Genomic DNA, 16840 nt, shown 5'->3' with positions numbered 1-16840 from the left:
TGAAACTAACAACACCATTTCATATAAAGTAATCTATATCTTTATCTTTAGTAAACCTCTAAAACCACTATCTAGTCTACATCTCAAGTTACACGTACACCGGTAAACACACATGGCCAATATCATATACTCTTGACCAACTATACATTTGACGCCTACCGGTTCTTTCTTTATTCTCAAATCCTGTAACAACTTTTTTTAACTGTCATCTGAAAAAACTCTAAATATAAAATCCTTAAATCTTTTAGAATAAAATCTTGGGTCGACAGCAGAAATGGAAGTGGAATCACATTGGAATGATTTATACGCGTGTTCAAGCTTCTTACTTATATCATAATCTTGTAGTATATCTATTATACCAAAGAAAAGGATGACATCACCAAATTGTCCTGTCGGTTCTCCAACTAGCTGCGTGTCATTACTTCTCACCGTGAATTCAACGCGTGCTGGCATTTTAATTCCTAACCGTAAACAACTACACCTACAAATTTACAATCGTACAATTTTTTTAGATTAAAAATAGCAACGTACTTAATATCCCATTTAGTAAACTTTCAATTGTATATATTTTAGGGTTAATCTCAAAAAAGAACTTATACTTTGTGTTTTTTCCTGATTAACCCTTCAAATTTTTTTTCCCTGAAAAACGAACTTGTATTTTTTCATTTTTTCCGATCTGGCGCTTTTAGTCATTCCAAAAAAATTGTAAAATGCGAGGGTTTTTTGAGAAAAATTAAAAAGTTGAGGGTTAATTTGGAAGCATTTAGAAGGTTGAGGGTTTCTTTTGGAAAAAAATACAAAGTTGAGGGTTTTTTTCAGAAAAATTGAAAAAATATAAGGTCTTTTTCATGAAAAAAAATTACAGATGAGGTTCAATCCGGAAAAAACACAAAATAGGTCTTTTATGAGATTAATCCAAAAAATCATTACACTTTTTAATGTTCCAATCAAATTACACATCTCCAAATTTAAAATGTTGAAAAGCACAATTTCATCAATTTTATGTATTCAAACTAATTTTCGGTTAAAAACATTTACCATTTGAGTTTCACTATTTATCCTTTTTTTCCTTGCTATCTTCACTCACTTCTAAATTGACGAAAATTGTTAAAATTAATGAGTATAAGGAAAATTGTTTGTTAAGAATGTAAGGGTAAAAATTTAAATACTCATTTTCTTCCTTCTCTTTTCACATGCTCTCATTTTCTCAAATACCTTTTAAACATGACATCACTTTATGAGACAAAGAAAAACATGGCCTTATAGGCTCAAATCAAGACTGTTTAAACTTATAATAATATTTTATTAAATTACAACATGTAACTTACTTTGTAGGATTGATAAGAGAATCCATGTCTGTTGAAAGGCTAGGAGTTGTTCCATTGCTATCAGCATCAGCATTCACTGAAAAAAAAAACACAAAATAAGATGCTGTTTCTTTTTTGCTTTACTTTAATTCCTGACTTTTTACAAATTTGCCCCCATGTATATTTTTCTTCCCATTTCCCAAGAGTGCACTTACTTTCTCAAAAAACTTTAAATATCAGTTATCCTGACAACACTTAAAGAGAAAAAAAAAGGACAAAGTGTGTGTTTTTTAGTGTGTGTGTGTGTGTGTGTGTGAGAGAGAGAGAGAGAGAGAGAGAGAGAGAGAGATGTGTGTGTGTGTGTGTGTGTGTGTGAGAGAGAGAGAGAGAGAGAGAGAGAGATGTGTGTGTGTGTGTGTAATACCTTCAGGTGCTTGCCTATTTGGTTCTTGAAAGCTAATACCAACCAACAGACTGTAATCCATAATTCTCTCTTGTTCAAGAAAGTCACAATCCTTGTTCACTTGACTGCATCAATTATAAAATTTTGAAACAAATTAATAAATATAAAAAGAACTATGCAACATTCTTCAAGAAACATCTCACAATTCTATCATTTCCGCTAAATTTACTACACAGGACTTCGACAAGCTTTCTAGGTCTTTTTTCAATAATGACAAGAAGAAGGGCATTTACGTCTTTTACACAAACAAGATATCAAAAGTGAGTCCCTATTCCATTGATATCAGTCATTGGTCCATTACATGTCAAACACAGTGCATACCAACATACTTATATTCTTTTACCCATAATAGCAACGTAACTATATACTCAAGGGAAAACAACGAAGATAAAACAATCATTAAAAAGGGCACATTTGTAAAAAGGGAAAATTACAAACAAAAAGTTAATTCATGTTTAAAAAATATTTGACAAAATGACAACCAACTTGGGAAATGGAAAGAAGAAACAAAAAAAAAGTGCACATTTGTAAACCCTAAGTTAGTCTGTTAAGTCGTTCTTTCTGTATTAAGTGAAAAAAAGAAACAGTCATATATAGCTAACCTGCAAAACTCGTGATACCAATCTTTTTGCAACCGAAAAATAAATTTAAGATCAAGATCCTTAAGTGTTGTGTTTGCATCAATTTCGGTTTCTGGTTTATCTGTTATTCGCCCATGTGAAGAACCTTTCAAGTCATAGCGTCTATGAATAGGAACTTCAGTACATAGCAAATTTCCCATGATAACAAATCGCACCTTCTTTTGTATGGGCCCACTTAACTTCACACAATGTAATCCAAAAAATTTTGTAACAAGTGTGTTCTCAAACGACTTCACGTGCTCAAAATATGCTGGAAGCATTCTTTTTAAAACCTAAAGTAGTATAAGTATGCATTTGAATCAACTACTAAACGATAATAGGGTTAATCTAAAAAAAAAACAGACCTTATATATTTTGTGTATTTTTTCGGATTAAACTTTGAATTTATTTTTTGAAAAAGACCTTGTATTTTTTCATTTTTTCCGGAAAAGTGTATTTTTTTTCGAATAAACCCTCGACCTTTTTAGTTTTTCGAGAAAAAACCCTCACGTTTTATAAATTGTTTTGGGAAAAAATGACTGAAAGGGTGGATCGGAAAAAATACAAGGTTTTTTTTAAGGGAAAAACTAAAGTTGAGGTTTAATCTGGAAAAAAACACAAAATATAAGGTCTTTTTTGAGATTAATGCAAGATAATATTATAAACTTAACAGGTTAAATTTATAGCATTGTGTTTTGAAAAATCTACCCAATTATGACAATGTTAAATTAGATACAAAGCAATTGGGTAGATGGATGTTTTCAAAGTATAATGTCCTAAAAATAAAGCAGTTGAAAGAGAAAGTGAGAAAGAGAAATGTACTGTATTATACCATCCTATTTTCGTGTTTTTGTATTACAAAATTAAATTTTGAAAATTGGATATATTTCGGAGTACATTTCTTGTACTATTTTGAAACTATATATATGAGATTTATAAGAAACTACATTGGATTGAATTGACTCACTTTAACTTCCGATTTTTTCATTGTCTTGATCATGTACTTGTCATCGTGAGTCAAATAAAAAAAACTTCCGCTTTTTCCAGGAGATGAGAGCTCCCGAAGAGCATCGTTTCCACATATTGATAACATGTAATCAGCTGGATCCACATTAAATAGTTTCCTAAGAGTCCTGAAACCGTCAATAACATGTAAGAAAGAAAATCACGGGAGTGAACATAAATATATATTTCCAAACATACCCTCAAACTGGACAAACGTTCTATGCTATTTTCGAACATCCAGATTAGGAGGGCATTCATGTCTTTTGCACTGACTAGAGATTGGGAGCTAGTCCCCATCCCATTTTTTTGGATACAAAAGTTGCAGTTTTTGTCCCATTACATTTTTGGGTGGGACAAAAAACTGCAATTTTTGTCTCATTTCCTTTTTGGGTGAGACAAAAAACTACAATTTTTGTCTTGATATGTTTTTGGATGGATAAAAAATTGCAATTTTTGTCTTATTATGTTTTTGGATGGATAAAAAGTTGCAATTTTTGTCTTATTATGTTTTTTGATGGATAAAAAGCTGCAATTTTTGTCTTATTATGTTTTTTGATGGATAAAAAGCTGCAATTTTTGTCTTATTATGTTTTTGGATGGATAAAAAGCTGCAATTTTTGTCCTATTACCTTTTTGGGTGGGACAAAAAGCTGCAATTTTTGTCCTGTTACCTTTTTGGGTGGGACAAAAAGCGTACAATTTTTGTCCTATTATGTTTTCGGATGAGACAAAAAGCTGCAATTTTTGTCCTATTATGTTTTCGGGTGAGACAAAAAGCTGCAATTTTTGTCTCATTACCTTTTTGGGTCAGTTCTAGTCTCAGTCCAATGCATGATAGTCCAATAAATGTCAGACATAGTACAACCTTGTCATGTCTGTATAAGAAAGAGAGCCTACAAGACTCACTTGAATACCAACGGGCAATAGTCTTTCCATTTAAATTCACATGACTGGTGAGGTGGCGTATGTTTTGATCCCTCGGGAGGAAATCTTGTCCATAACTTTTGCTCGGTATCAAAAGCTGTAGGCTTCAATTTTAAAGATTTTGTTGGAGCTGGCCTTCCTACAGAATGTCTGAAATTACACCATTAATTAATAATAAAATAATAAAAAGACACAATGAATGCATACTTATATACCATTGACATCAGTTACAGTCATAGCCAAACACAGTACAACTTGTTCTGTCATGTCTGCAAAATAGGGCCTTCAGGCACCAATGACACAAAAGTTTTAAATGTATGAATCATCAACACATCACTTTTGTTTCATTTTTCCACGTATTATCTTTATGATTGTAAACTAAACAAGAAAACTTAAAAACTACAATGAAACATAAAGATTATGAGAATGATTTATTCATTTAATATTTTACCTTATACCAAGCTGTAGATTGAGCATAAGCTCATAATTTTTATGCCCTTTACATATTGTAACTCCTTGCCTCTTTGCAGGTTGCATTCGGATCTTCAACGACCCGCCCAAATACCCATTTCCACCATTCCCATTCGTATCAATTCCCCTTGTTGTTGTTGTTGTTGGATTTTGAGGCATTCCTTCCTCATTATTAGACCAATAAAACAACTTATCAGAAGGAAAAATCACAATGTTTTCGCCTTCACAAATCAAACATTCACCCATCTCAACTGAAAAAAGCTGATGTGGATCCCAATCATCATGAGGAACTTGTGAAGTCGATGGATAAAATTTCCCACTTTGTTCTTTTTGATCCCGACTCCAGATTCCAGCATAGAAACTTCCATCCAACCAATGGAATGTCCCATTCCCTTTTGGTAATCCATCTTCCCAACTCCCATCATACCGATTCCCATTCTCCCACATCATGGTTCCATTCCCGTTCATTTTCCCATTCTTCCATTGACCTATATACTGATGCCCATTCTCCCAACGATACCTCCCTTGTCCATTATGGAATCCCTTTTTCCATTCCCCTTCGTAATGATCTCCATTTGCATAATTTGTTGTCCCTTTTCCTTGCTTTTTGTTCATAACCCAAGATCCTTTATAAGAATCGTTTACAGAGCCTGTGAAAGTACCTTCTCCATCCATGTAACCATTCCTGAAATCACCCTCGTAAGAAGCACCAGAAGGCCAGCTGAATTTACCTTTTCCATGGATTTTCCCGTTATTCCAGTCGCCTAAGTACATACACCCATCGGACCATAAGTATTTGCCGTTTCCATGAGGGGTATCAGTAGCCCACTGACCGATATAGATGTCGCCATTACAGAAGAGCTTCTCAGTGTTGTAAACTTCTGCATCGCTAACCTCGTCATCGACATGGGCGACGGACATTGTTGTGAAAATGCTGATTGCCCTTTTCTTCGCGGATGTTTGTGATTTCCTGACTTTTGATTCCACGGACTTCAAAATGCGCACAAGGATTTTGCTCATTATCTCCTAATTTAGATATATGTATGATATCTAAGGAAAGTTATGGTAATGTGATCAACCCAGATCGAGCTCTCCTTGTATCAACAATGTCACTCTCAGTGGCAAAACAACAAACATCTGGGGTGCAAACCCAAGGACGATGTAAAATAAACTCAACTCGGATACACCAATGAATAAAATTCAAAAACCCCCGAGAGAAACAAAAAGGAGAAGGAAACAAGATTGATTCTTTTGATCATAAATCAATTAGGAGAGAGGGGTATATCATCTAGATTTTGCAGGAGATAGGTGGGTACCTGTGTTCTTTATGTTTCAAAAAATGTGCCGAGGTCTTCCTTTGATTCAAAAAAGCAAAAGATGAAATTGGAACCAACAAGGAGCTTTTTGGGTGATGAATTTTATTAAAACTAACATAATGTTGGTGATTGAACGGGACAATGTTTCTTGGTTTCCGGAATTAGCTCCTTAAAGTACTATGAAACCCAACAGTTGGAAGGATGAGAAGTTAAGCTTTACCAACGATTATGACGTTTCATACTCATAATCATCTTTTGATGAAATAAATGGAAAAGTTGCATATTTGTGATGCTTCTCACCCCTGGCCCCCATTCATGCTTTTGTTAAAGGGTGATGATCCACGGTATTTTATAGTTAATTGACATATTTGTCCCTCATAGATATAGTATATTTTAATATTTAATTGTTTAATTGATAGTATTTTAATGTTTGGAGTCATATACACCTGTTCAAATTCTTCAAAGGTTTTTTATTTCTAGGAATTGGGTTTTATTGATAATGGAGTTAGGGTGGATTTTGAATAAGAGAATTTGTAAGAAAATTCGCCAATATTAAATTGGTAAGGAAGAACCATGTTCACAAGGTCCTTTTGATTTGAATGAGAAGAGATTCTATATTTTATAACAAGTGATTCAGTAACATTTTGCGTTTTTCCTTTTTGACAATTACATTTCTACTGTTGATTCTTATCAACTAAAAATCTTGATATTAATTCTTATGGAAAAAAAAAACAAAGAAGAGTTTATGGTTTGATTTCTTGGAGGAAATAGATGCATTTTGAAAAAAAAAAAAAAAAAGAAGGGAAGTTATGTCATATGACTAACAGACACATACACATGGAATCATTCACATATTATAGTTCAATATTTAGAAAATTATAAGGGAATCAGAAACATATATAATAATTTACTGAAGGAAAATATATAAACAGTTTATGGTAAAAAAAATTTATATAGGTATTGATTCTCAAGTGGTAATGTGTATGGTTCGGCCCGAAAACCGATTTAATCGGAACTGAAAACTAACATACAGATTCAGTTCGGTTCTGGTATGAAACGGTATTTCCAAGCAGTGGTAAGTATTTTAGACAGACTAGATTATGTAATGAAAAACTTATATGATTGGTTAAGTAAATGTTTTCCTTTAATTATCACATTGTTAACTTATGTTTTGAATGGTGCTCAATCTTGCTCTTATTTTTTAGATAATAAGTTATTAAAGATAATGCACTAGATGCTATTTACTTTGTTAGTTATTGTTTATGAAGTCATCTTTGAGCGGCTCCAAATCTTCAAGATAATACAGTCGGGCCATATTTTCCACATCTTTCATTGCTCATTGCCCAATTTGGTGCACCTTGCCCTGTTTTCCAACACAATCGTTAGTGCATCTTACTATAAACAAGTGCATTCTTTGTTTTTATAAATTTACATAAGAACATTGTTATTGCAGAATCTATTCAAGGGTTCCATATCATACGTTAATATTATAGCTCGATACACGCAAAATCATACGTGTGTAGGTTATCTTGGGATATTTTGGAAACAAATCGTTGAAAATTGCAACGCGAGAGGAGGAAGATCGCAGTACTGCAGGAAACAAATCAATGCCTAAAGTACTATATAATTAAAATTAAAATACATTATCTATCAATGAGGGGTATATATGTCCATTAACTTTAAAATTTCATGGTTGAATAAGAAAATGTTGTCGAAGAATAAGCACAATTTGTTAAATCTTTGAACAAGCAAAACAATAAAAATTACTCACATTCACTCTCACACACATACAGTTAATCTCTAAATATTATTAAAAGAGAACCTTTAATTCACCAATGAAGCAATCATGACCATTGATTGTATTTCAATCCTATGTTTTCTACCATTAGATCAAATTGATGACATCATATTCTCCAAATAGAATTCAAACATTTAATTATAGAATCTTTAAATTATAGAATCTTAAATTCAGCAATCACATTTCGAACAAAAATACATTTAATTATAGAATCTTTAATTATAGAATCTATCGCTACTTCCTAAGATATATTTCACAATTCTAACATAATTACATTTAATTATAGAATCTTTAAATTCAACAATTATGTTATCAATTAAAGCATATCATTTTATTTATATAAGAGATATCAGTTTCTCCATAATTCTGGCAAAAAACATTAATAGCCGCCTCGTCTTTCTCCTCTATTTTTCTCTTTTAAACCCTAATTCCCTAATCCTCTTCATCCTCATGTCAATGGTTGTGCTTCAATTGATGCTTTGTGTGTTCATAACAGAATGCAGCACTAGAAGGTGGTTCCTTTTTGCTCGTGTATTCTTAGAATTTGTTTATTGCTTCTTCCTTGCATCTCCAATTATCACACCATTGTTTTGGCTTCATACAAATCTCTACAAACTGAAGCATGCATCTCCTTCAAGACATCTTTTGACGATCTATGTCATCATTAACCCTAATTAATATTGATCCTAATTTAACTCCTTTATTTATAGCTTTTGGCTTCAAATTTTAAAATCGTTTAACTTTAAAAAAAAAAACTCATTAAATAAGCATATCAATAATTCGGTTATTAACCTATAAAATCTAATCTAATCTCATTAAATCAACAAAATATTTGATAGTCAATATTATTCATAATTTATCTCTTAGTATATCCCACGTAAAATGAATCAATTTGAGATAATGGTTTGAATTTTAAAACTCATTAAATAAGCAAGTCAATTAATTTGAAATTTTAAATCAATATAACTGATATCTTTCTTTTTTTTCCAGATGAATAGCCGAAAATCTCCAAGATGATATCTTATGTTCCCAATTTTTTTGGAAGATAATAATTTCTTTATTCAAAAACACCTTATATATATGATTACATTGAAGTTGTTATTCTTATGAGTTTGGATTGAGTCCTACGATTTACAGTATTCTTCTTCAGTGTTCTTCTTCTCCAATTTTTTTCTAGATTCTTTCTTTATTCTGTTCTCCTTCTTCTTCTCCAATTTCTTGCATTTACTCTATTCTTTTTAAATCTAACTAACATTTTTTTATTAAATTTCCACCTAAGACAATGTCACCTATTAATGTGATATGTATTTAATTTATGTTCCCCGCGTTTAACGCGGGTCATAATCTAGTTTTATTTATAAAACCATAAAACTACTTTATTTTAAAAAGAAAATAATAGATTATTAATTATGTTCCTAAATTATAACATTTATTTGAAATTAATCCGAATAAAATAGGAAGGAAAAATTTTAACTTCAAAAAATTCTTCTTACTATTAATATTTATAAGATTTATTCATAAATGAACATCTATTCAAAATATTTGAAAAATTAATCATGTTTATATATGTTCATAGGTGAACATGCATGAAAATTATAGCTATAACTGAATATTTATACAAAAACTCAAATGGGTTTATTTTCATATGTTCATAACTAAACATTTAAACAAAAACTTAGATGTGTCTATGTTCATGAATAAACATTTTTACAAAAATCATTAAATTCCAAGTAAAGAACAACTGAGAAACCAACTTTAATAAAAAAGATCTAGTTTTCAACCGAAAAAGTTCCACCAAGTTCCTCTTGCTTTTTTAATTTAAAATGTTCTTTCTTCATGACTTATTTACCTATAAGAACATTAAAATAAAGAAATCTGTATGATGAAAAATGATTATATTATTTAATATTCAATACATATTCAATTGTGAATATATGTTCATGGATGGACATTTTTTTCAAAAACCCCAAAATTAGTTATGAACATATAATGTCCATCCATGAACATGTGTTCGTCTATAAACATATGTTTACCTATTTAGAAAATTATAAGGGAATCAGAAACATATATAACAATTTATTGAAGGAAAATATATAAACAGTTTATGGTAGAAAACATTATATGGGTCTGGATTCTCAAGTGGCAATGTGTTTGGTTCTGGAACCGGACTAAACCGACCCGACCCGAAACCGATTTAATCAAAACTGAAAATTTTGGATTGATAGAACCGATAGATGACACACAATTCCGATATGGAACGGGTATATCCGAAACAATAATAAGTATTTTAGACAAACTAGATTATGTAATGAAAAACTTATATATATATATATATATATATATATATATATATATATATATATATATATATATATATATATATATGAAATTCCAAAAAAAAATAGAGATCTTGAGATTCAACCTCAGTCATATATTTTTTATTTGTCGTTCTAGCGCTCCGGCATACCGGCACGATGGAGAGTTATAATCATAAATGATTATTCAGCGCCGCTCGTTAGTTTTTCCCTTGCAACCTTCCCCACAACCACAACCGTCATTGACACCACCACTACCACCACCTCTGCCACCAACCAACCACCACTGCCACATCCGTCACCTATACCACCACCACCTCCTCTGTCACCAACCAAGGTAATCATATATGATTACTCAATCTGTGAACAAACATATATGTATAATCATTTAAGATTAGACATATAGGTTTAAATATGTATAATCATATATGATTATACCTCTCTACTATATAATCAGTTATGATTATGCATATTTTGCTGCTGGAGCGTTAGAACGGCAAATGAGAAATATGTAGCTGAGATTGAATCTCAAGATCTCCATTTTTTTAGAATCTCAAGTGAACTGTTCCATATATATATATATATATATATATATATATATATATATATATATATATATATATATATATATATATATATATATAGTAACAACCCAAAATCTCAGGCTAATTTATTTCATTTTTAAAATAATAAAACATTCATTTTTAATAAAATTACATTCAAGTCAAACCATTTGTTCATAATCCATCATTCAAGAATCAGAGTTAAAGAAGACAATTCGGAAACTCAAATCATAAATCTGCTGATGTGTGTGTACAGTTCCGTCTTCGCAATCTGATAAGTACCTGCAAAAATATTTAATCCACAGATGTAAGCACAAAGCTTAGTGAGTCCCCCTCAATATTGCATACAACACAACATAATAATCAGCTATGGGTTATCAGGACCCCCCCCGGGGGGGGGGGGACTATCAGCGGTCTCAATGGGCTAACAGCACGCCCTATTGATTAACAACACACCTCACAGGTTATCAGCTACCCTAGGGACTATTAGCAGTCCCATAGACTCACAACAGTTTAGGAGTTATCAGAAACTTAGTTCATATATAACATAAAGCAAAAAATAAGACCCGGCTGGTCAACATGCATATATTACCACACAGGCAAGTATAGTGAGAATACTCACCTAAACGAAGTAGCAGAAGCTCAACAACATTCCCAGCAACATAACAGCTAATCTGAGCTACCTAAAGCCAAACCAAGACTATTACTTAGCTAAATACCCTCTTTTACCTAAGTTTGACCAAAAGTCAAACTGGTCAAAAAGTCAACGGCCAATTCTACGCCCTACGTACAAGCTGCTCTACGCATGACGTAGAGCTCTAGATTGGTTGACGCATATGTAGACAACTCTACCCATACCTAGAAACAAAAATGTACAATGTATAAATTTGACAATAGGTTGATGCATCCATTAAACTCTAACTGATACAGCTCTAAACTTCCGAAGAACCTCTACTATAATGTCTATTAAAATCATGCCAAATTTAAACTTTTTAAAACATTTCACAACCAATGATTATTACAAAACTTGTTTTCAAAATAGTATAATGTCAGAGTATCCCAGAATCAAATCATAAAATCATGAAATATGAGGAGTTGTACGATCATGCCTTCCCCTTCCCGCGATCATCAGAAGTACCTAAAACAATAATCGATAAATGTAAGCTCGAAGGCTTATTGAGTTACCCCCAAAATACCAATGCCATACATATATAACCATATCACATATAAACAAATACATCATGCATAATGAGCCATCAGTCTGACTGGACCACCTCACAGGCCATCTGTCTATTTGGACCGCTCTCCGAGCCTTCGTCACGTCTGGACCGCCTCTCAGGCCTTCAGCCTATCCGAACCGCTCATCGGGCCTTCGGCCTGACTATATGCCCTCCGGGGTCTGCAGTCTATCCGGTCCGCCCTGGGTATCTTGGCCTACAGCACAAAGCAGGACCTGCCTCAACCTAATCCCCTAAACCAACTAACATGTGCACATAAATATCATACGCTAGCTAGCATGTACAGATAATCACACAGATCTAACAGATCACTAACATGGAAACCATCCTATAACCAGGATACAGATCTAACCGATCACTAACATAGCAACCATCCTATAACCAGGATACTGATCTAACAGATCACTAACATAGCAACCATCCTATGCAGTCCATTACTTATACATGTGTTTTTAAGCCACCCTAAAGCTCCATATTGTAGATCCAACTTCCTAGGATATAGTTTCCACATAAAGTTGCAAACTTTATGTATATGCATGGTCCTAAATGCCAAAACTAGACTAAGGGAAAGGTTAACTCAAAGGGAAAGGCCTAAGCTTGCCAAATCTCATAACTTTATAGCTATAGGGACCAAGGGGAGTCCAGATCTAGAGTTACAACTTTAGATCTTGCCCCAATACTCGAAATGACTCCCAAATGTGCTAAAGATGGCCCTAAACCCAAACATGAAGAAATCTAGCTAAAGATAAGCCAGGGTAACGACTTGTTACCTTCAAAATGATGCCAAGATGAAGTAGAGTCAGATCCACAAGATCCTCTTTACTCCAAGCTTCTTATACTTCACACCTTCTTCACAAAATGCACCAAAATCACTCTTTAAGCCTCACAATCACTCAAGAACAAGGTTAATAGCGATTAGGGTTTCTCTTAGCCGTCAAGGGGGTGGTAAAGGACTGGAGGAAGGGACTTAAGGTCCTTTAAATAGGGTGCAAACCCTAAAATATAGGGTTTCATGTAACACTAGTCAAAATAGGTCAATAGACAATCACATGTGATTATGCCAATCATGTAATGTGATTATGTTAACCTAGTAATGTGATAAGAGTGCTATGTAGTTCATGATAAATTCTAATACAAATATGAACTTTCTTTATGATACAACTCAAAGTATACGTCCATACGATTCCAAAAATATAGAGAATGTCTGAATCTGACTTCGCATGAAGAAGTTATGATAAACCGAACACTATAAATCTCTATAATAAGGGGAAATTTAAAATAGACTTAGAATTAGCTATTAAAGTCTAAAAGAGAGTTATAGTACTTGTAAATACCTACGCGTTCATATAAAGAACGTCGAAAACGGAGTTCGTATGTGAAAGTTACGACCTTCCGAAGATTTAGCTGTCAGAAACCCTAATCTGACTGAGCTCACGACGTGAGCACAGAACTCACGACGTGAGGAGTCATTTATCCACATCTCAGAATCTAGAAGGTGTGTGATGAGGCTGCGAGGGGATAAGGTCCAAACTCACGACGTGAACAAGGATATCTCACGACGTGAGGAGTCACATGGCCACCTTCCGAAGCTAGGGACGCAAATGGCAAGTCTACGGGATATGCATGCATGACTCACGACATGAGCCTTATAAAACTCACGACGTGAGGGTCCAAAATCCCTACTATAAATAGCAGGTCCGACTTCAGCCATTCTTACACCTAAACTTCTTTCTCCTCTCTCCTTCGCTGAGGCCATCTTGCATCCCGAGCCCCGACGACCTCGTACGCTGACCGTTTCTGCTTAGATAACATAAAATCACGCTACTAGGGTGAGTTTCACGGCCCCACTTTCTAATATTTCGGGGGAAAACGCATGATAAATATTATATATATATATATATATATATATATATATATATATATATATATACGTTATTATTATGTCTATATGATAGTATATAGTTATATTAGCCGGGTATAGTTGTTCTAAATATAATATTTTGAATATATACAACTATTATCAACCTGTCGGCATGTTATTTTACTAATGTAGATCTTGAGTTATACTTAGGATTCTATATATATGTTGTGTGCGATATAGTTCCGAAGTTATATTCGGAAGTTCTATATGTTAAGTTATAAAGTATGTTGCTATTATTGGTTTTATGTCAAGATAAAACTTAGTATGTTATATATTGTTATTAATAGTTTTATGCCAAGATAAAACTAGGAACATTATATGTTGTTATTATTTGTTTTAGGTCAAGATAAAACTTGGTTTTACTTCAAGATATAGCTGTTATACAGCCTAAATGTTATGAAGTTAGGAGTAATGTTTAAAAGCATAGTCTAGTAACTTAGGGTTTTAGACATGAAAATGCTTTTGTTGTTAGAGCTATAGGAAGCCGTTGAAGTCTACATGAGTAATTGTATTCATCAACTAAGATTGGGGATCTTAGCGGAAATCCTCTGAACTGTAACCGTTAATCCCGTGTGAGCGAGGAAGTCATGTATAATTAGTATACGGGTTGACCACCCCACTTGTGACTGTTAGCTACAGTCAACCATAAGCAAGTGACGAACTATCCTTTTACTTGTTATTGTTCCGGTGTCGATGAAGCGTGCGGTGTTCCTCATGTAAATCATGAGTGGGTTTTCCTCATGTAAATCATGAGTGGGTTTTATCAGAGGTATTATGTCATAACAGCGGTTACAGGCTCATGGTAGCAAATTGTTAGAAACATTATACTTTGTCGTATACAAGTATTAATGTTAAGTATAAGTTTCCCCCTACTTATACCCTAGGTACTACTTGTATATTAAGTAAATAATTATACCTAACACACATACTCGTATAGAATTGAAATAAGATTTATACGTAGCAACTTTCATTTGTATGGAATTACAAACATTTATATTTATAAAATATGAGACTTATAGGTATATACTTATTTGGTAAGTAAACCATTATACCTAGGATATATATACTAAACGTTGGAGAGTCAAAATGATACTTTCAAAACTATACTTTTGAACGTGGAAAATGTATTATTTTATGGAGTCAAAACCTGTGGACTCACCAACTTTATGTTGATGTATTTTAAAATGCGTGTGTTTTCAGGAACTTGAAAAGCTGGTATGTATTCGAACAGAAGAAGTTTTACTATTACCTTTCTGTTCATTAAGAAGTATGCCATAGTCGGATATTATGTAATAGGTTCTAGAAATAAAACAGTTATGTAACTTTCAATTATCAATAAAGATATGTATTTCTTAGTGTTATTCAATGTATGTTATATAACTGTGATACGAACAATGACGTTACACTACCCGGTGTTTCCGCCGATGGTTGGGTGTGTGACATTTCATCTCCCAGTTCCTACTCGTCATGTCCGGGTCCTCCGACTCATCGAGTAGATCCAATAATCCACGCGGGCAAACTCATTCCTACTCGACGAGTCAGGGCATCTAACTCATCGAGTAGACCTTCCTAAATGAAAATAAACCTGTAAAGTTTATACCTGGGAGTCAGGGTGTTACAATTCTCCCCCAATTGAACTAGACTTCGTCCTCGAAGTCTGTTGCGATGAATAAATCGAGGTAATGCTCCCGCGTCTCTGCCTCCGGCTCCCAAGTCTACTCGGATCCCCTCCGATGCTGCCACTGTACCTTTACCACAGGTACTTCCATGCTCCGTAGAACTTTTACCTTCCTCTCAAGAACTTTCATTGGTCTCTCCACGTAATTCAGGCGCTCATCGACCTGAATATCATCTAATGACACTACTGCCTCCTCATCCTGAATGTACTTCCGCCATTGTGAAACATGGAAAGTGTTGTGGATCTAACTAAGCTCCCCGGGGAGATCTAGTCTATATGCCACCTTGCCAACCCTAGCAGTAATCCTAAATGGCCCGATATATCGGGGACCCAATTTCCCCATCTTCCTGAAGCGAATGACACCCTTCCAAGGTGAGACCTTCAGGAGTACCATGTCACCGACCTGAAATTCTAACTCAGATCGGCACCGGTCGGCGTAGCTCTTTTGCCAACTCTGTGCGGTCTGCAACCGCTGTCTGATCTGCTGAATCATCTCGGTAGTCTGTAAAACTACCTCAGTCCTACCCATCACCCTGTGACCAACCTAGCCCTAACAGACTGGGGTGCGGCATCTCCGTCCATACAACAACTCATAAGGTGGAGCACCAATGCTGGAGTGAAAGTTGTTGTTGTAGGAGAACTCTGCAAGGGGTAGGTAGGAGTCCCAGCTCCCACCAAAGTCAATAACGCAGGCTCTCATCATATCCTTGAGAGTCTGTATGGTCCGCTCACTCTGGCCATCCGTATGCGGATGATAGGTTGTACTAAAGTGCATCCGCATGCCTAGTTCCTCGTGGAACTTCTGCCAGAAACGGGAGGTGAACCGAACATCACGGTCTGAGACAATAGCGGCTGTCACTCCATGGAGAGCAACGATCTCACGGATATACACGTCGGCCAGCTTCTCGGTTGATGAACTCTCCGCATCGCTAAAAAGTGGGCACTCTTGGTCAATCGATCCACGATGACCCAAATAGCGTCGAAACCCTTTGCCGTCCTCGACAGCTTGGTGATAAAATCCATCATGATATGTTCCCACTTCCACATGGGAACCTCTAGAGGCTGCAACTTGCCATGCGGCCTCTGATGCTCGGCCTTGACCATCCTGCGGGTCAGGCATCTCTCAATGTACCAAGCGATTTCTCGCTTCATCCACGACCACCAGTTACTCCATCGCAAATCCCGGTACATCTTGGTGGCCCCCGAGTGAATAGAGAAGCG

General features: G+C 34.5%; 1 protein-coding gene across 1 annotated transcript; it reads right to left on the bottom strand.

Annotated features, from left to right (window-relative positions):
- Positions 1-6396, bottom strand: LOC145166204 (phosphatidylinositol 4-phosphate 5-kinase 6-like). The gene is made up of 7 exons (XM_079085150.1): positions 4771-6396; positions 4302-4469; positions 3358-3523; positions 2373-2683; positions 1732-1835; positions 1329-1404; positions 1-481 (listed from the first exon to the last, which is right to left on the bottom strand). Exons 1-7 carry the CDS (start codon positions 5808-5810, stop codon positions 199-201), a joined length of 2148 nt encoding a protein of 715 aa, XP_078941276.1. The 5' UTR covers positions 5811-6396; the 3' UTR covers positions 1-198.
- Positions 6397-16840: the final 10444 nt, after the last annotated feature.

The sequence above is a fragment of the Lactuca virosa genome, chromosome 1 (genome assembly GCF_052849685.1).
Source record: "Lactuca virosa cultivar CGN04683 chromosome 1, Lactuca_virosa_CGN04683_v6, whole genome shotgun sequence".
Taxonomy (NCBI): domain Eukaryota; kingdom Viridiplantae; phylum Streptophyta; class Magnoliopsida; order Asterales; family Asteraceae; genus Lactuca; species Lactuca virosa.
This window is presented reverse-complemented; position numbering and strand designations above follow the sequence as displayed.